The 21,386-nt window shown below is 39.6% G+C and overlaps 1 protein-coding gene across 15 annotated transcripts in view; it reads left to right on the top strand.

The window, feature by feature from the left end:
- The window catches only part of HDAC9 (histone deacetylase 9), a 698,100-nt gene that overhangs the window by 421,117 nt on the left and 255,597 nt on the right, over positions 1-21,386 (top strand). For 14 of the 15 annotated variants that reach the window (XM_027872084.1, XM_027872079.1, XM_027872078.1 and 11 more), the window contains 2 exons: positions 5,999-6,119; positions 14,245-14,294. In XM_027872084.1, coding sequence (XP_027727885.1) covers positions 5,999-6,119; positions 14,245-14,294 — 171 coding nt within the window. Of the gene's footprint in view, positions 1-5,998; positions 6,120-14,244; positions 14,295-16,856; positions 16,923-21,386 lie in introns of those variants that run through there. The other variant, XM_027872087.1, reaches the window with a different exon arrangement.

Raw genomic sequence — 21,386 nt, 5'->3', positions numbered from 1 at the left:
GAGAGAGAGAGAGAGAGAGAGAGAGAGAGAGAGAGAGAGAGAGAGAGAGAGAGAGAGTGTTTAGGAAAGACCTGGAATCAAAGGAACTGGGTTCACATCCTGCTTCTGAAACTTATTACCTATGTGACTCTGCACAAGTCACTTAACCTCTCCTGGGAAACCTCGATTTCCTCAAATGTAAAATGAAGGTGTTAGACTGGATGACCTCTCAGGCCCCCTCCAGTTCTAGATGGATGATCCTATGAGCTTTAAATAGGAGCCTTAGACAAGTGAATCCTAGGCAAAATTATGAAAACAGTTCATCCAATCAGCATTTCCTAAATACCTACTATGTGATAGGGATTGGGGATGCAAAGACAAAAAAGAAAAACAAATAATCCTTGACCTCAGGAAGTTTGCACTCTGTTGGGAGGTGAGGAAGAGATAAGATTTTTACAGAGACATAAATATAAGGTAATTTGAGGAAGAGAAAAGCCCTAAGAACAAAGGGGATCAGGAAAAGACTTGTGAGCTGAGCTTGGAAGGAACCAAGGGATTATAAGACTTGGAAGTAAGAAGGGAGGGCATCAATGGCATGGGGGTCAGCTTGTACAAAAGCCAGGTGGTCAGAGATGAAGTGTCAAGTTTGTATGGGAAACAACATGTAAACCCCTTTGGCCAGAATGGAGAATGCATAAAGGAATTTGTGTGAGATAAGTTCACAGGACCAGACTTTTAGGACGAGAAGTGACCTTGAGAGTCATGGCCCCAACCTTTACCTTTTACAGATGAGAAAGGGAGAACTGGAGAGACTTGGGTGCCATAGATGTGGCAACTAGTGTCTGCAAAGGTAGTTCTGGAGCTAAATGGTGGAGGGTTCCAAGAGCCAACTGGGACCTTGAAGAAACACATGATACACCCAAATAATAATTTAACTAAAGTAAATAATATCTAACATTGCAAGGAAAGAAATAAACATTTATTAAATGCCAACTATTTGTCAGGTAGTGTGCTAAGAGCTTTACAAATATTATCTCTTTTGATCCTCACAACTTAGTAAGCTATTATTTTTGTGTGTGTCTCATATTTTATTTCTTTTCAGTTGTATGTAAAAATATTAACATTTTTTTTTAATTCCAAATTTTCTTCCTCTTTCTCTTTCCTGCCCCTACCTTGAGAAGGCAAGAAATTTAATATAGATTATATAAATTTCCATATTTGTAATGTTAAAAAAAAACAGACCTGAAAAAAAAAGAAAAATAAAGTAAAAAAAAAAAAAGGATTCTTTCATCTTCATTCAGACTCCCTCAGTCTTTGGTGGATAGCATTTTTTATCATAAGTTCTTCAGAATTGTCTTGCATCATTATATTATTCAGAATAGCTGAGCTATGCACAGTTGATGATTGTACAATACTGTTGATGTAGTATACAATGATTTCCTGGTTGTGCTCACTTCCCTCTGCATCAGTTCATGTAAGTCTTTCCAGACTTTTTTAAAACTATCCAGCTCATCATTTTTTATTGCACAATAGTAATCCATTACAATCATACACCAGAACTTCTTCAACCATTCCCCAATTGATGGGCATTCTCTGGATTTTGAATTTTTTCCACCACAAAAAGAGCTACTATAAATATTTTCATAAATATTCATATATTATGTATAATATAATATATTTAATAATTATTCAATACTATTAATTATTAAGTGTTTTTAGAATTATTGATTATTAGATATTTAATAATTAAATATATTTATAATAATATTTAAAATGATTTTAACAAATATTTTCCTTATTATTTGATGTCTTTGGAGTATAGTCCTAATAGGGTATTGTTGGGTCAAAGCATATGTACAGTTTTAATGCCCTTTGGCATAGTTCCAATTTTTTCTCCAGAACGATTAGATCAGTTCACAACTCCATGAAAGGTAAAATAGTGTCCCAATTTTTCTATAATACTTCCCACATTTGTCATTTTCCTTTTCTGTTCTATTAGCCAATCTGATAGGTTTGAGGTGGTACCTCAGAGTTGTTTTAATTTTCATTTCTCTGATCAATAGTGATTTGGAACATTTTTTTTCAGATCACTATAGATAGCTTTGGTTTTTCTTCTTCTCCTGAATATTGTTTATATCCTTTGACAATTTATCAGTTGGGGAATGACTTGTATTCTTATAAATTTGACCCAATTCTCTATATATTAGAAAAATGAGGCCTTTATCAGAAACTCTTGCTGCAAAAAAATAATAATTCCATTTTCCTTATAATCTTGGCTGCATTATTTTTGTTTGTGCAAAAATATTTTAATTAAATGTAATCAAAATTATCCATTTCACATCCTATAATGCTCTTTATAAATTGTTTGCTTATAAATTCTTCCCTTGTCAATAGATTTGATGGTGAAAATTTTCCATGCTAACCTAATTTGCTTATGATATCACCCTTTAAATCATGTGCCCATTTTGACTTTATCTTGATATACAGTGTGAGATGTTGGTCTACATCTAGTTCCTGACAAACTGCTTTCCAGTTTTCCCAGCAGTTTTTTTTTTTTTTTGTCAAATAGTGAGTTCTTGTCCGCAAAGCTGGGATTTTGGGGTTTATCAAGCACTAGAATGCTATGGCCATTTACTACTGTGTCTTGTGTACCTGATCTATTCCACTGATCCACCACTCTTAGGCATTTCTTAGGCAGTACTAGATTATTTTGATGATTACCACTTTGTGATACAGTTTGAAATCTAGTATTGCTAAGTCACCTTCCTTCACGTTTTTTACATTGATTCCCTTGACATTCTTGACCTTTTGTTCTTCCAGACAAATTTTGTTATTTTTTCTAGCTCTATAAAATTTTTTTTGGTGTTTTCATTGGTAAGGAACTGAAAAAGCAACTTGTTTTAGGTAGAATTGTCCTTTTTATTATGTTGACTGTGTCTACTCATGAGGAATTAATATTTCTCTAATCATTTAGAGCTGATTTTATTTGCATGAAAAGTAGTTTGTCATTGTGTTCATGTAGTACCTGGGTTTGTCTTGTCAGGTAGACTCCAGAGTATTTTATATTGTCTCCAGGTATTTTAAGTGGAATTCCTCTTTCTATCTCTTCCTGCCAGACTTTTTTGATAATTATAGAAATACTGAGGATTTATGTGGGTCTATATTATATTTTGCAATTTGCTGAAGTTGTTAATTATTTCAACTGATTTTTTAGCTTACTCTCTAGAATTCTTTAAGTTATACCATCATATTATCTGTAAAGAGTAATAGTTTTCTCTCCTCCTCCCTTATTCTAATCATCTATTTCCTTGCAATTTCAGAACAATATTGAATAAGGGTGGTAATAATGGGTATCCTTGTTTCATCCCTGATTTTATTGAAAAGACTACTAGCTTATTCCCATTACAGATAATGCTGTTATAATCCACATTTTATAGACAAGGATACTGAGGCACAGATAAATTAAGTGACTTGCCCAGGGTCACATAGCTACTAAGTTTCTGAGGCTGGATTGAAACATAGGTCTTCCTGACTCCACGCCCAGCACTCTATAACCTGTACCAAATTAAAAATAAAAAATCTCAGTGTGGTATTAAAGATTCAAGCTTTCTTGAAGGAAATGTTGATACTTTCTGAGCCCAGATGGTTATTTACAATCTATATTAAACTGAAGGATTGGCAATGCTCGGGTGAGCATGGGAGTGTAGATGGTTCTAATGAAAAGTGCATGTCCTCCATTTGACCTCTGCAATCCAGCATGGCAGCTCACCCTGGCCAGATCTTGGCCCGATCCTCCTTGGCCTTTGCTGGCTTCTCAGCATTCCCTGGCTTGAGAATTACAATTGTTCAAGGAAATATTTATCTGAAATATATTTTTTACAAATGGTCACATTAGGATGAGTCACAGTGACACTAGCAAACATCTTCATTTTTCCCATAAGATGATTTTCATTTTTACTTGAATAGTCACAAACTGAAATATCTTTGCTGGGTTCCAAAGGAGCCTCAATTTCTGGCCCTTGTGAATACACCTTTTCCTGCTGCCCTGACTGTGCCCCATTCCACTGGGACTCATCATTCACTCCCAGCACTGTCTCTCAGCGTCATCTCTCCCAGCCCTGTCCCCTGTCCAAGGATCACCCCATCTCTTGGCTTTATCTCCCCTAGCTGAGGAGAGTTTATTTTAGTTCAGAGAGGCTCACACCTGGGCCCCCTCCCCCTGATTCTGGGAGGGGACAGAGTGTTACTCAGTCTCTAAATCAGCCCCGTCTGCTATTCAGGCACAAGGGGACCGTCTGCTTGCTCATCATGTCTCTAGGTTTCACTGCCAGCTCCTACTATAACAGGAGGATCACGGGAATTTAGAGACCGTCTCGTCCAGGGATTCTTAACCTTTTCTGGGTCATGGCCTGGACCTCTTGGACAGGCTGGTGATGCCTATGGACTCTTTCTCATAATAATGTTGTTTTTTTTACAATCAGAATGGAAACAAATGGTTAGAGATTAGCAAAAATCTCAGTTAAAATATAGTGAAAAATAAAGATGTATTTTTTCCCCATCCAAGTTCTGTCCCTATGAGAAAAAGAGCCCCTGAGCTAGTACGGTCATCTCAGAGACTCAGACCCAGTTGGAGAAAGTGACCTGTCCAAGGTATTGCAGTGTGGGGAGCAGAAGCAAACCTTGAATGTAGGACCCTATCTTCCAAGGCCCAAGCTGAGGCTCTTTTCACTCCTCTATGCAGATGGTCCAGTGATTAATATTTGTAAAGTGAAATGTTCTCGGCACCCAAATCTCAGGGAATAGATCAATTTTTGTTATATCCACCAGATCAGCTTCTATAGAAAATGTACAACTTTTACACCAGCAAAAGGAAATTGCATAGTGTAGGAGAAATAATGCTAGCTTTGCCATCAGAAGGCCTAGATTTGAATCCTAGCTCTGGTAGTTACAACTGTGTTACCTTGGGCTCTGGGCCTCACTTTACTCATCTGCAAACCATATTAGATGACCACTGTGGTCCTTTCTAGCTATGACTTGGTGATCCATCTGATAATATGACAGAAGAGAGGATGGCCACAAAGAAGGGGGAAGTATTTGAGTGTTATTAATTGATGTCTAGTTTGAAGGAAAGTAATTGATTAGCTCTCTGTCTCAACGATGTTAAGCTATCAATCGAGCTTAGGTTCAAGCTGGAAGACAAATGCAAAGCATTTAAGCCAACTTGTACAATTGATGTAATTTGTCCTTCACTGATGTTCATTAGAGCCTCTAAAGAAGGCAGGGGGATCTCAGATCAGGGTGGATGATGGTAATGCAAAACAGGATCTTAATTCACGAATGGGTCTGCCAACCAGTAGCCCACGTGGTTTTTATGGTGATGGCAGCTAGGTGGTGTGCTGATACTGATCAAAAATGGAGTTTGGAGTGAAGAAGATTTGTTTGAATCCTACTTCAGACACTATCTAGTTGTACGATTCTTAGTAAGTCATGGAACATTTCTCAGCCTCATTCTCTTCATCTGTAAAATGGGGGTAATAAGAGCACCTGTCACCGAGGGTTTCTATGAAAACCAAATGAGGTAACTGATATAAAGTATTGTGGAAACATTACCGCATTATGTAATTACTATAATGATAATGATGATGATAATGATGATGACAATGATGAACTTCATAGAGTAAGAAACTGATCATTTTTTGTATGGTGTTGTGTTTTTTTTTCCCTACCAGGAAACTGACTTTTATTAGCTCACCCCCTTAAGTTTAAACAACATTAAAGTCCATGACCTTTGCATTCATTTTTAAATCAAATGAGATAACGTACATAAAGCACTATTGCTACCATTATGATTATGATTATTTTATTTTTCCCACGTGTTATTGTTGTACTTTAATAAGCAGAATAGTGCCCCATTCATGCCTGCTGCACCTCCAACCTATAATTAACCTTACTCTTTGGGGCCTTCTGTTTTGTCCGTGCTGTCACTGAAATCCCACCAGCCTCTCTTGTTTCCTTCTAGCGGATCCAAGGTCGAAAAGCTTCTCTAGAAGAATTACACCTGGTTCATTCTGACCATCATTCTCTTCTCTATGGCACTGACCCCTTGAGCAGACAGAAGCTGGACCCCAGGATGCTCCGAGGTACGGATTACTGAGAACAGCACCTTCTAGCCTTGTCATTAGTCATTGCAGTTGTCAGTGTCAAATACTTGGCAAAGAGTGGGGCCAAAAATCAGCTTTTCCAGCAGTGTTGTTGAGTAGAGGGAGAGAGAATGTTACAGTGGAAGCCAATGGAGATGAATCAAATGCAGGGTTTGGAATCTGACAAGAATGTTCCCTCATATTCATTTTAAAAACAAAAAAAAGAGCTGTTTGGTAACTTTTACTTTGATAGGATTTGCACAGCCTGATTTAATTATGGACTTGTAGCTGTGGATAATGGTGATGGGGGAATCTTCTCTTTTGCTCATACTTCTGAGCCTTCCAAGGGACCGCTGACAGTGTGGCTTCTAGACTTGTCTTTTTTTTTTCTTCAGGCCTCATTTTATTTCTTTCAATTATTTCATCTGTCTCACTGGGAAAAAGCAAAGCAAAACAGAATAGAATGAGAAAGAAAGAAAAAGAAAGAAAAAAGAGTGAAAGGAAGAGAGAGAAGGAAAGAGAGAAAGAAAAAAAGGAAAGGAGGAAAGAAAGGAAGAAAGAACAAAAAAACAACCCATGGTACATAAAGAGGAGTTTAATTTTTTTCCCTCATAAGCATAATGTACTGTTCAGACACTGGGTGCTATCTAAGAATGCAGATCAGACCAACTTTTGATCTGCATCAGTGAAGGGAATGTTCACACTAGGAGTACCTCACACTAAAGAGATCATAGATTTGCCCTTCACCACAAAAAAAGCCTTGCAAACAACAACAAAACTACACAATGTATTTTATGTTATTTACTAAAATTGCTTTTCAAAGTGTTATTGTCACATGACATACCTAATATATTCACAAAAGCAAAATATCTCAGGGAATGACAGAGAAAAAGTATTAGGGAGACACATCTCTCTTATCTGATAGATGACATCACAAATAGGTCCAGTTTGATTTGGTTCTAAATTCTATGTGGTATGTACCTCACTGCATCTTGAACATGGGATGAAAATATTTGATTTCTTTCTAATGTGAAAACACGATGAACATGGGAAGTATGCCAACGTCTAAGACTAGAAAGTCACTCTTGATTCCTTTTTGGGGAAGGAGGGGTCTGGATCTATGATTGCAATATTGTTCTAACTTCCCAATGTAGAAACTTCCTCCACCAATACTTGTCTGAGACTTAGGACATACAGAGATGCCTGTAGCTCTCAAGAGGTTAAGTGGCTTGAAACCCGGTGTCCATAATCATGAAGCTGGCTCGCTAGCCACCATTCCACAGTCCTCCTTATTGATTGATTAGTAATATTAATTATGTCTTAACCAAATAAGTATTGAATAATAGTGGTTGTCAATCAAGGGCACAATATTTTCTGAAGGAGCCAAATTTAAAATGTTCAAGTGATCCAGTTGTTTGCAATCCTCATATGCATTCACTTTGAAACAGCCACTCAAACTATTGGGTCACCTCAGCAAACAGCGAGCAACTCCCACCAAGTCTTTAATTCACTGTCATTCTAAAACAGAAGTAAGTAAATTTGGCCTGAGTATTTCTAAATTATTTTTCCTGGATCTATTTTCCAGGCCGGTTGCTTTTTCCAATGAGATACTTCACATTGTCTTCTATTTTTTCATTATTTTGGTTTTGTTTTACAATATCTAGATTTCTCATAAAGTCACTAGTTTCCATTTGCTCCATTCTAATTTTTAAGAGAGTATTTGCTTCAGTGAGCTTTTGGACTTCCTTTTCCATTTAGCCAATTCTGCTTTTTAAGGCATTCTTCTCCTCATTGGCTTTTTGATCCTCTTTTGCCATTTGGGTTAGGCTATTTTTTTAAGGTGTTATTTTCTTCAGTATTTTTTTTTGGGTCTCCTTTAGCAAGCTGTTGACTTGTTTTTCATGATTTTTTTTTGCATCATTCTCATTTCTCTTCCCAGTTTTTCTTCTACTTCTCTCACTTGTTTCTCAAAATCCTTTTTGAACTCTTCCATGGCCTGCGACTGATATATTTTTCTTGAAGGCTTTGGGTATAGGAACTTTGACTTTATTGTCTTCTTCTGGTTGTATGTTTTGATCTTCTTTGTTACCAAAGAAAGATTCTATGGTCTGACTTTTTTTTGAGCAGTTTGCTCATGTTCCCAGCCGATTTCTTGAGTTTTAAACTCTTTGTTAAGGTAGGCATCTGCTTCCAGTGTGGAAAATGTACTGTCCCACGCTTCAGAGGTTTGGTGCAGCTGTTTTTAGAGAGACTTCTAGGGACCTGTAAATTTTTAATACTTCCAAGGTGGTATGATCAAGGGTGAGGTGTTTATTCCTTTGCTGGCTTGTACTCTGGTCTATGAGTGACCACCAGAACTCTTTTCTGCCTTGGAACTGTGAGGAGGATTTCCTCTCCACTGCCACCACAAACTCTACCACACCAATGTTCCTCTTCACCCCAGGACCCAGAACTGTGACCCAGATCCAAGCATGGGCAAAGCAAGGATTCCTGCCTCAGCACTGGCAAAGAGATCCCTGCAATCCCCCCTCTGATAAGCTACTCGATTACCCTTTTGTCTGTGGGCCAAGCTCCAGAAGCAGCCACCACCCTGGCGCAGCACTGGGGCTGGGGCTTGGGACTGAACTTCTCTTTCACCACAGTCACAGCCTTTTCCTATTGACCTTCTAAATTATCTTTGGCATTTGTGGGATGAGAAATCTAGAAACCCACACAGCTGCCCCTGATTCAGTCCTCTGAGACCTGCTCCAGATTCACTGAGGCCTAGTCTTTGCCTGCACACCCATGCTGAACTGTTTTTCTCTCCCAGCCTGGTGCAATAGAACTTTCCATTCAACTATCCAGGTTGTCTCTGGCTGGGAATTTGTTTCACTCTCTTTTTGTGGGTTCTACTGCTCTAGAATTTGTGTAGAGCCATTTTTTACAGGTATTTGGAGGGCTTTGGGGGAGAGCTCAAGCAAGTCACTGCTTTCACTCTGCCATCTTGGCTCCTCCTCTTCTCTCTGGCCTGAGTATTTCCAAAGGGAATCTAGGACCCTGATATTGAAAACCAGGCATCTCTCTGTATAAGAACAAGGAAAATCGATAACCACTCTGTTGTACAGGAGTCCTAATCTTTGTTGAATTGGGTGGAAGCCCTCAAGTTAGCATTTCAGGGGAAATTTTGGTGGAGTGTTGTTTGAAAGTCGGACATTATTAAATTTAAAAATTAAATACTTCTTCTTGTGACCTATTCATCTGTACATATAGGAATGAGTCTAAATTTATGTGGCCTAATCGGCAGAGACATTTCCCCCCTTTGTAAAGACAACACAGCCCCATTCCTTGAACTGTGTGGGGTGCCTAAGGCCAGAGGGTTAACTGGCCAAGTTGACTCCTAGGACTGCTTGAAACACATTAGGGGAAAGTAGCACCCAATGTGTCCTTACCAGGACAAACAGCATGAAAGGCAACCTCAAATCAATTTTGTAATTCATGATGCAAAAATTGCAACAGAGGTAATTAAGTGGTCAGTTGAACAGGAAATAGAATTAGCAGCTTCTAGTGTTGGAGTGCATGGGTTGATGTTTTGCATCATCTACATTTTAGCATCCTGGGAAAAGTTCCATTTACCTCACTCTAGGTGTGGTTCTCTCCAAAGTGCCTTCTTTGCTGTGGAATCTTGGAAATGAATAGCTTTATATTTAGATAATAATACATGATACCAACAAATCAACTGGAGATATCATCCACACCGTCGCTAAATTCTATTAGATTAATATTGTTGTGCTATGAAAGGGAGCTATATACTTACAACTCACTGTTATTGTTTTCTTTTAAATGAAGAGCAGATTGTAACAGAGTTCCAACTACCACCACAACTATTATTCTTTCTACTACTCAACCCAACCAGTCACAGGCCAAGGGTTAGGCTCTGTCAGAGTGGGGAGAGATGGATAAAGGACATCTGGATCATTGGGGTCAGCTTGTACTGATTTGTATGAGCTCTGTGAGAAGTTTGAAAACAGCTAGTACAATTTTCAATTTAAAAAAAAAAATATGCCCAGAGGGAGATTGGAGGTTAAGCATAAATGTTAATGAAGTTGTTTCTTTTATATAATAGATTCGCAGTTTCATGTGCAACCATCTTTTTAAAAAATTCTAATGTTATGGAAATGCTTGTTTTATTTCATAAATTAAAAATAAAATAAAAATTTTAAAAAGCTTGCTTTTACAAAAGTACGACTGGTGACTAAAGAGATGATTTTTAAGAAACACATGAAACTGATTTTTAAAATGAACACTTTTCTGGCATTGTTCTTGGAGTCAGTTGATATGCCAAAAGTGAAATAAGGGACTTCCCTAGTCTTTATTGCCTATGTGACCTTGTGAAAGTCATTTCTCTGTGGGCCTCAATTTCCTTATCTGTAAAAACAAAAAGTAGGACTATTTGACTTCTAAGTTCCTACTGAGTCCTAAACCTATGAGCTTATTAAAGTTATGTAAGTAACTCAAGAGGACAGATGGATGTATCTATATGTCATATTGTGTCATGGAACAAGCAACAAGAAGAATGATTTGCAAATAAATAAAATCTTTGGTCACTAAGGTAGAATTGAATTTTTAATTGGTATTCAGAAAACAGCAGTTTTCAGGGGACACAGAATTCAAATATGAAGATTCGCTATTGGCCCATTTCATCAGATCATACTCTAATATCCCAGGAAGATCTGTACTAGGAAAAATCAGGGAAAGGTTCAGAGTAAAATGTTGCTAAAAGGTTTTTTTTTTGTTTTTGTTTTTTGTTTTTTGTTTTTTTGACTTTAATGTCCCTTCTCCTCTCACTTTTTTTTGTGCTAAGAGTTAAGGTAAATGATTTCTCATTTTCAAGCAACATCACTCTTGATGGTACTGACAAGACTCCTAGATTCTTTAACTGATGCCAAATGATTTTTGTCAGTTTTGCAGAAACCAATGTTTCCTTTTTCTCTAAGTGAAAAATTTCTTTCTATTTAAACTTAGTCAAAATTCTACAGGTAGCATAGTCCTGTAGTAAAATCATTTCCCCTGCAATCAGAGGCTCTGGTAATTGCTACCTTTGTGGCCTTGGGTACATCACTTAACTTCCCTTGACCTTAGGTTCTTCACCTGAAAAACTGAGAAGGGATTGGCTCTGAGGTCCTTTCCAGCTCTCTATCTGTGATCCTATGGATACTTACTTAATGCTCAAGGCTGTCCATCTATTATCACTTATTCTTACTATGTTGTTTTTTTTAATTTTCACATATATTACTGGAAAATATCATCATTTTCCATCTATTTTAAAATCAAGTCTCTTACTTTGGGGCTTCCATTCTATTCACAGCAGGATTATCCCCATGTCACACCCCTCTAATATGGTATCTCTCTTCCCCAAAGGTGCTCTATATGAACCAAATTGAAGGTAGACACACACACAACATATATAATGTATATTTTGGGCATGTAAAGAAGACAACTTTCCTCTGTATAAGTAAACACAGGAAGTATTGTTGCTTTGGGAAGGTGATGACTCTTCAGTTGGTGAGTGCAGTCAGGATACACTGAGGGCTCAAATAGGGAGACTGAATAGACCACTGAACGGTTGATCAATGTTTTTCCCCCTTCCTCTGAGAACATCGGGTTTGGTTACTAGATTGCCACCTATAATTACTCTCCAAAGAAGCTGCCATTGGGGTTCATTTTCCTGCCTGACTGCCAACATTTCCATCACCCCAGGGCTGGGTAGATCTCAGCCTGCGTGACACCGACATGATGTCACACCACTGAGCCAAACCAGTTCTAAAAATTCGTTGTATATACTTGTTAAAAGAAGAATGTATTTTTGTCGGACTTTGTGGAATCTTTGATGCCGTGCAGCCATCACTGAAGGAGAAGAACATCCCTTGATTCTTTATGGTACTTCTCAGTCCTGTATTTGTGAGAGTAAGTAACATTTCTTATGCTTACTCCCTACTACGGTAGATCCCTTGAAAAGTCTTCGCTGACTACCGAGTGAACGCCTTAGGAAATCTCTTGATGCTCAGGAATAGTTATGTTGGTCTTCTTGCTCGTGTCAATATTCCTATTTTAAATTGTCGGCCAATGGATTTCTTTTCCATCAGCTTCCCATCTGGCTTTCAAATAATATTCCAGTCCTTACTAGGATTATCTCATTGGGGTATCTAAATAGTCTTCCCTGCCTCCTTCTTGGACCAACTTTCCCCCCATTTCCCATCTGTTAAGAATTGCATTTTAAAAAATCTACTCAGATAATTTACTATTTTCAAAATAGCCTTTCTTATCTGTCACTGAAACTCACTGAGGCCTTGGCTCACGTGGAATGAAAATTCTTCCCGCCTCAGATCTGTTTTTAATTTGGATTATGTTGTTTCTATTGATCTGTACTGGGACAACTGAAGTGCGTTGGAATTAGGAGTCTGGATTCATGGTACAATTCCATCACTGATTGGCTACATGACCATTATTTGACATAGATTCCTCATGTGGGAGAGGCAAATGCCCTGGGCCTTCCTGTTCGTTAGAGGATACTTTGAAAGATCTGTGATTCCTTTAATGTGGGCACTTTCTTCACTGATAGATACGTAACTTCCTCCCAAGTTGTTGTAGCCAAAATATAAAAAAAATCATTCATCTGATGGTGGCCCACATTTTGTTGATGAGTGTCTTCATACTTAGCTAGGTTGAACATTGAGTGAAAAACACACAGTCCACCATCAGCTCTTACTTGAAGCTTCACATATTCGTGGAGCCAGAATCATAGATTTATGGTTGGAAGGGGATTTAGTTCAACACTTCATTTTACAGATGAGGAAACTGAGGCCCAGAGGGATGGAATGATAACAAATGAGATTACATTTGTGAAGCACTTAGCATAGTACCTGGCACATTGTAAATATTTAATAAAAGCTCGTTCCCTCCTTCCTCTCCCCAAGATCATTGGTATTGAAGAGACAATCAAGGATTTGAACTCAGGTCATATGATACCAAATATTTCCATTATATCACTGTTGGTATTATATGTGAAAACTTGTATCCCCTTGGCAGATTCTTCAGGAATCCCCATTGTCTGATGAAGAGCTGGTGGCTTTCTTCAGGGCCCCATAGCTATTCAGTTATCTCTGGACTTTAAGTAAACAACGGAAAAACAAAACAAAACAAAACTGGACTTAGGGTCAGATGAGGAGTTCTCAGTTAGTGAGTTTTGTGTGACTACTACTGGATCTTCTTTCTACCTGATGCTTTTTAGTCTAATAAAGTTAGAGGGAGTACTTAATAAACATAGATCTTGGCCACCTCTAAAATATGCGCCAGAAAAGTGGGTCTGCATGTTTCATAAAATGTTGTCTTGAAGCATATGGAAAGAGACAATCCTTTGATCAATATCACTGGCCTAAAATGTCATGCTAAAGCAAGGCATTCCATGGATAGTCAAGCTATTTAAAATGAACTCTAAAGCAAACTGAAAACTTGAAATTTACCACTTGGATGCATGGATAATTTTTTTAAATCATGGTAAAATATGCTTTGCATATACAAGTAGGAGTCAGACATTCTGCGTATGAAAATCTACCTTCTCCAATTCACATGCTCTGGAGTACCTGCATGAATAATAAACTATCATGTGCAATTCTAAAAACAATACCTAATCAAGCAAGAGCTGATAAAGCCCTGGATGTAGTGAGGAAGATGAGTTAAAATCCTGCTTCAGCCTGCAGCCTCGAGGTCACCCGTGGCCTTCTAGGTCCTTGGGTGTGGCCTTCTGACTGAGTCCAAGTTTCACAGAACTAATCCTTTTATTAAGAGGATTTGTTCTGTGAAGTTTGGATACAGTCAAAGGGCCACCCTTGGGGACCTAGAGGGCTACATGTAACCTCAAGGTCTCGGGTTCCCCACCCCTGGACGAACTCATTTAACCTGTCTAAGCCTCAACTTCCAAATCACCAAAAATTAGGGCACTGGACTGAATAGCCTTTGGTGCCCCTTCTGGCTCTCAATTCATGATTCCAGCTTGTTGGAATTTACCTTCAATACCATGTGCCAAAAGGAAATACTGCATTGACCCTTGCGGCTTGCGCTCACTTCTGTCTTCTCTTTCCTTCCCTAGGGGACACATCTCAGAAGGTCTTCTCCTTGCTGCCTTGTGGTGGAATTGGGGTAAGGATGAGCTTTTGTGCTTACAACTCACAAGGAACGTAGCTTCTTCCACCTAGCTTCCATTGCTACTCAGGCGATGGCTCTTTCTTGGTGAAGTCTCCTCTGGACTTTTAGGAGCATCGGAAGAAAGTTAAATACAACTAGGCAGCTGAATTCACTCTGCAAAGAGCTGAAACCAAAAGGGCTCAGCCCATTATATTCCAGATTAAAATGACCTGGGCTTCATAGAGTATGGTGCATGCTGGGAAACACTGCTTGATAACCCCTGGGGCCATTTTGTGGTCTTCAACCTAAATAATTAATGTAGACTTTTTGACCTGGGATATTTATACCACATCTTAAGGACACATTTGTTTTGATATAATGTAGTAACAAAGATCTCTTAAAGTCTGTATGCTCTCAGATCATATTTAAAGTGGTCCAATAAACTAATTTGGGCATTAGAAAGAGGAGGAAAAAAGCTTATATTTGAGAACTTAGAAATAATACTTAAAATAATATTTTTCCCCTTAGAAAGTAAAATGCTGAGCAATCTGGTATTTTCATTTCATACTATCCTTTTTAATGAAGGTAGTGTCGGCAAGGAGAGGTAACTCTTTCCCCTCCTTGACTCCCCATTCTCCATGTTAGCTTTGTGATTCTTTACATTCTTGTTGAGACCTGGCCAATACCAACACTGAATGGGACCACGGAAAGTATGGTGTCAATGGGCATCTATAGTTGGCCAAATTGGTGATGTTTCCTTTAGAAACATCCCACAGTTTTCATCTTCAAAAAGAACACTGAAGTCTCTGTGGATTAGCAACAACACTATCTCCTGGGGTCTGATTTCCAATTTTCAGAGTCAAAAGAAGGGAGTCACAAGACTTTGTTCTGGGGCTCAAAATGTAGAGATTCTTCAGTAGCGTGGAAACAAAAGGTTGGTGAGATTAAAAATGGGGGGCTACCAGACGGCAAGTTGAATTGAGCTTCTCCAACCCTACCCCAACCCCATTTAAACAACAACAACAACAACAAAAACAAATCAAAGACCTGAAGATGCCTTCATGCGGCTTGCCCTTGTCTCAAAAATTCTGAATTACTGCATTGCTAGTGTGGTCTCTGAAGTAACTCACCAGTGGACAGACTTGCTTGCTGTACTGTACCCAGGCTGCTTTCCATACCGTGGTGATCCTAACTTATTAGGACAGAGTACCACATTGCTTGGGACTGGTAAAAATGCATGCTCTATATAAGTAAGAATAATCTCTTGGGGGGAAAAAGTTTTTCATTGTTTTTGGCTCTTATTTTCTCAAATAGTCATTTTAAGGGAACCCAAATTCTGTCCAACCAACATTTCCCAAGCATCTACTATGTGCAAAACATTTTGTGTCAGATTCTGTAGGTACAAGGATAAAAATCAAACTGGCCTTTCCTTGTAGATCTCCTTTCCTCTGTAAGTAAAGAGGCAGGAGGGAGGTTAGCATGTGCCCAGCTTGATCTCTAGGAAAGTGAGCTCATAGAGAACAGGACTGGAAAAGCCATCATGTGGCAGGTGCCATCAGAGCTGGGTTTTCAAGGAATCTTAAGATGCTGAGAGACAGGGATACAAAGGACATATTTGGGGGGAATTATTGGCTTGGGAGGGTTCCAAGTTGGACAAAAATGGACCCGCCAATAGAGAAAGCTCCAGTTTTGTACTCACTGGTCTGGACACTTTCTTTTGAGAGCTCCAGGAAACATGGTGGTGGTCTTGAAGAGACCCAACTTGATCTAGTCCTTTTAAGCTCCCTGAGAAGTAGACATTCTAGGGAATCTGTGAGCCCCTGTAAAACCTGTAGTATTTAGGGACCTCCTGAATGACTATGTCTTTCTTGGACATGGCTCTAAATTTCCCTCTTAAGGCAGACTATAGCATAAAAAAACCACATCCATGTATAATATACATGCAAATCAATACTGTCACAGACCTTGGCAATTCAGAGCTCCTCAGAGGAGCAGAGATACACATGGGATGGTGCCCTTGGGGAGCTTGTGCCTATGACCATAGTTCCCTGGGATTTGCATGGGCCAACCCAAATAACTTTAAGACTTTGGATGTTCCTTGGGAGTTTCCCACGTATTATAATCAATATCAGCTTCATAGAATTCTGAGGTTTATGTATAGATCCACTTCAGCCTGGAATGGTTTAGATACATTCCTATAGGATTATCAGGTAGACCCAGTAATTACAGCATTCTTTGTCATTGTAATCCCAGCAGCAAATCTGGCACATAGTAGGTGCTTAATAAATCACTTGTTGATTAATTGTTTGAAAGGACACTACAAAGATGAGCTGAAGGAACTGAGGATATTTAGCTGGAAAAGAAAAGAGTTGGGGAGGTGCAGGATATTTGTCTTCTAGTCTTTAGAAGGCTATTTCTTGGAAAGAAAAAAAAGATTTGACTTGTTTTGTGTGGTCACAAAAGGAAGGACTAGGAAGAATGGGTGGAAATTACAAAGAGGTAGACTGAGGCATGATGTCAAGAAATGAAATGTTCCCTAACAACAAGAACCATCCTTAAGCGGAATATCTATTTTAGGAAGTGGTGGGCTCTCTCTCCTGGAACGCCTAAAGGTGGAAACTGGAAGAACCAAGCAAAGCCTGGGGAATCACTTCTGTATGTTACAGAGAGGATTCTTTGGGATTCTTTGTGGCTTTGAGTGAAACAAGTTGGCCCTGGAGGTCCATTGACGAATTCCTGTAATTCTGGGAAATGGAAAGACCTCCTTTCTCATTGCCTCTTCCAGAGGTGCAGGTCAGACAATGCCACTGCTGCATCTGACTGAAAAGGGTAAGACTTAGGGTGCTTCTAAGTTTTTTTCTTGTGTCTAAAATCTGAGCAGAGGCCAACAGGCCCCTGAGTTACCTCATGGGGGAGTGTACAGGCTTGCAAGTTATGTTGCTGTAAGACCTTAAAGCTAGAAAGAATTTCCAAGGTCATTTAGTCCAACCCCCTAATTTTACAGAGAAGGAAAGAGAGGTCCAGAGACCTGAAACAATTTGCCCCAGAACACAAAGATAGTAAGTGGCAGAAATGAGATTTGAACCTGGGTCCCCTGACTTCAAATTTATCAGCTTCTGTACCATCCCCTGTTCCATAGTCTAGATAATGAAGTTGATAATGAAGGGAAACAGGAAACAGATGCCCATCCAGAAAGGCCTTGGCTCCAACTGTACCAAGTGTCTCCCTAAAAATAGCATTTGCTCGCCTGGCCATCTGACCTGCCGCTGTGTGAAGAAATCTTGAAATCATTTCTCAGCCTTGTTTTCCTCCTCTTTCCTTGATAGGCCCAAAAAAACCACAAGAGCAGGGACGAGCAGGCTTTTATGATAATGTCGTCATCAGCTCCTAGCTTCAAAAGCTTCTGCGGCTTTTGAGTTGTCATTTATAACTTGGAACCGAATCGACCCATAATTCCCCTGATACACTTAGAGAAATTGATAACAGACCCCAGGCTTCTTTTATAGCTCCGAGGAGGCCACTCCAATCACATCATATTGGCAGGCAATATTATTTTTTGACATGGTTGTAAAAGTATAAAGGGGCTTATGGCATTTGTTTAGATGAGCAGTGGACTCTGAAGCTGGGCAGGGGTTTATGGGATGCGATTAGGGAGCAGCCCAGGGAATATGGTGTTTGCAAACAGGATATGATTTTCTATAAGTTTGGGTTTCAGGCCCTCTTCCCCAGAGGCTGCCCTGCTGACAGCAGAGAATTCCACTTTTATCATTCGGCAGGCAGGCTTCCCGTGCCAAGAGGCCAAAAAATAAACTGGGTCCATGGGCAGTGTCAGACCTCGAAACTGAAGAGAAGGGGGAGCAGAGGGTAATCTGAAGCAGGGATGGGCTTCACACATGCTCAAAATGTGCCAAGGAGCGGGTGGATAGATGGGGTTTCACAGAGTCACTTTTGCAGCACGCCCTCAATCAAGATGTAGACCTGGGGCCAGATTTTCATTAACCAGCATCACTTCCCCCCCCCCCCCACTCAATTTGAGTACACCTAGACTTGACACTTTATGGTAATGATATGACATCATTCATGTTGGGGGTTGGGAGACAGCGAGAATCTGGGGCTCATTTTCATTGGAACCGGAGTTCCTTTAAAAAAAGATTCAGTCTACGGTATAGATGGAAGAGATACTGCCAAGATAGAATTGGCAGAACTTTGAAATGGATTTGGATGGGGGAGGGAGAGGGGAAAAGGGAAGGGAGATTCAAAAATGACCCCAAGGTTTTAGGCCGGGATAGAGTGAGTGATTAGATGGTGTTGTCATGCAAAGAAAAATTCTGTTTTTTCTGCTCTTACAATACTTGTGCTTGATATACTGATGTTAAATATGCTTTGATTGACCTCTGATCTTATCTATGTTATACTCCCTCCACTGGTGCAAATACTCATCTCTCCGTACCTTCTCATCTTGTGCATCTCTTGTCTGTATCCTCCCATAAACCCTCTGTGGCGGGGGCTTGGGAAAGGGGAGGGAGAGCTGCCCAACATAGCCTTTCTCTAGATCTCTTGACATTTCATGTCTAGTAGTGGAATATATGGGCCATGGATGACTTATCCCTCGCTCTTTCTTTGGGGCAGAGCTGCATTCTTTTTCAATTAGGCATCTCTATGATGATGTTCTAGAATCCAATGTCCTACACACTTCTGTGTGGAAATTGTTTTGTTGATTACATGTGGCCCTCGACCCCCCGCCATTGTTGTTGGTGCCATCATCAACTTGAGGGGCTTTTATGTGGCCCTTTAAGTTTTGCCACACATCTGACATACTCACACATTTCACTTGGTCCTCCCTGCCCCAATCTGGTCCCCTGCTGGTGGCCCTCAACAATAATAATTAGCCGGAAGCATGATGCAGGAGGAGTCAGAGAACCTGGGTTCAAATACTATCTGTGATTCTTTCTATTCGTGAAAAGTCAGGTAAGTCACTAGACGTGCACAGGCCTTGGTATTTTTATCTGTACAAGGAGGAGTGTGGATTTGATGTCCTCTGTAACCCTTCCCCCTCTGCACACCATGACCCTATTATCTTCAGAGATGCTGCTCATGTGCCAGGACTTCTAGTTAAGAGTATCAGTAGAGGGACGTTGTTGCTGAAGACGGGCTTTTGTACATCAGGGGGACGTTTGGAGACACTAAAAACATCATCCGATTTCTCCGAGGAATTCTGGCCTGCTCTCTGCCGCCCAGCTCTCTGTCTACCCTCAAGCTGCTCTGACAGACCGGTTCTGTGGGTCCGTCCAACGTAGCCTGGACAATAGACATTTTTATGCTATCATTATTACTGATAATAAGGTTGGTCTTTCCTGTGTTGGTCACTGACCAACCTCGTTGGAATGACCGTGAATGTGGTTTGGGTGACAACGATATTCTGGGGCTTGAGGTGATGAGGGCAATGATACCGTCTGTGAACAGGTCGGTCTGGAGATCGACACCATACAGGGGGACCTCAATTCATCTCGAGCTGTGTTCTGAACACACTCCCTAATTCTGTCGTTTCTGTCCCTTGTTCATGGTTTTCTTGATATTAATAAAATGGACCCTAAATATTCACATTTAAAAGCATAGAATCTTAAGTGAAAGGGGACCTTGATCGTATCTAGCCTCAACTGTCTCTAAATTTCCTTGTGATTATCTTATTTATATTTGATTACCTGTAATGACGGAAAATTCATCAAGTCACAAGACAATTTGTTCCATATTATGATCACTCTAATTGGTAGAAACTCTTAATTATATAGTACTGAAATCTGTATCCCTGTAATTTCTACCCATTGGTAATAATCCTACTTGCTATTCTACATCTTGTTCAAACCCCAAATGGTCAAATACACAATCCTTGTACTAAAACCATATTCTAATACCCTCAGGTAGGCCCACTTCTCAGAGCAGTTAAATACAGTTCAGGCAGAAAAAGGCTGCCAAGAAGCAGGTTAAAAGCACTTGGCAAGGAGGTTTCCTAGAGTCTCAGGAGCTCTCCACCAATCACCTAGAAGATTGCTTTTATATTCTTCTCGTTCAGAGTGCCCACATCTGGGTCGTAGGTCGATCTCCCCGGCTACAAAGTTGATCCAAACTATCCCAGGTCTGCCCCATGATTTTGTTGTTCACAATAGTAATGGCTTACATTGTGGAAGTGTTTATGTATGTGTGTGTGTGGAGGACTGAACTCACATCTCCTCAATTCTCCCCATAACCTGACCCACAAGAGCAATAATGACAGTGAACCTGTGAACAATCTTGTTCCCATGACAGTCCTCAACATACCTAAAGGCAGCTATCATGCCTCCTATTTCAACTCTTTTCTCCAGGCTAAATAACTGTACTACAAGACTGCTGTAATTGGAGACAGGAAAGCTCTGGATTCAAATCCCATCTCATAAATTCATAAACTTAGAGTGCTATGCAAATTATTGGGGACAAGCAATAATTTCGACGTTGGCTTTATTTGTGATAATAATGGTCATCTGTGTGCTCCCGTGGATACTGCATTGACTCAGAAAGTCTCACCCTAGCCAGATGAGCTCAGTTTTCACACCTTTAATTAATTCTCTTGTCAGTTGGCTGTGGTATTTTGCACCATACGGAGGTGTTTCATTGTGTTTTTAAAGACATATATTACTCCCGGGAAATGTGGGAAGCTCATGGCTCTTAAAGAATATACTTTAGTGACTGCCAGAGATATTGCAGTGGTCAATGCTGTGGATAAATATAACATTTCAATACTCATCCAAGTCCACAGTGAAATATAATCCCCAAATCACAAAGTAAACTTGTTTAAAATGGAAAACAAAACAAAAACAAAAAACAAATGTCGAGAATTGACATACTATCGCTGAAAGATAGTTTACTCAATTCTCAGAAAACAAACTAAGAGCTTCAGGGTACGTGATGACTGGATGGGGTTATTATTGATTCTTCTAGCATATAGTGTAAGCTTTTTGTAACAACACCAGTGGCAGTGGGTGGAAGGTTGTTGTTGCTATTAAAGAAAAAGACACTTATGAATGAGATCATACAAACATTAGAGTACTGAAGATTGGGTAAAGATAATTTTTA

Source organism: Vombatus ursinus, unplaced genomic scaffold (assembly GCF_900497805.2).
Source record: "Vombatus ursinus unplaced genomic scaffold, bare-nosed wombat genome assembly UNPS02014799.1, whole genome shotgun sequence".
In the NCBI taxonomy this organism is placed as follows: domain Eukaryota; kingdom Metazoa; phylum Chordata; class Mammalia; order Diprotodontia; family Vombatidae; genus Vombatus; species Vombatus ursinus.
This window is presented reverse-complemented; position numbering and strand designations above follow the sequence as displayed.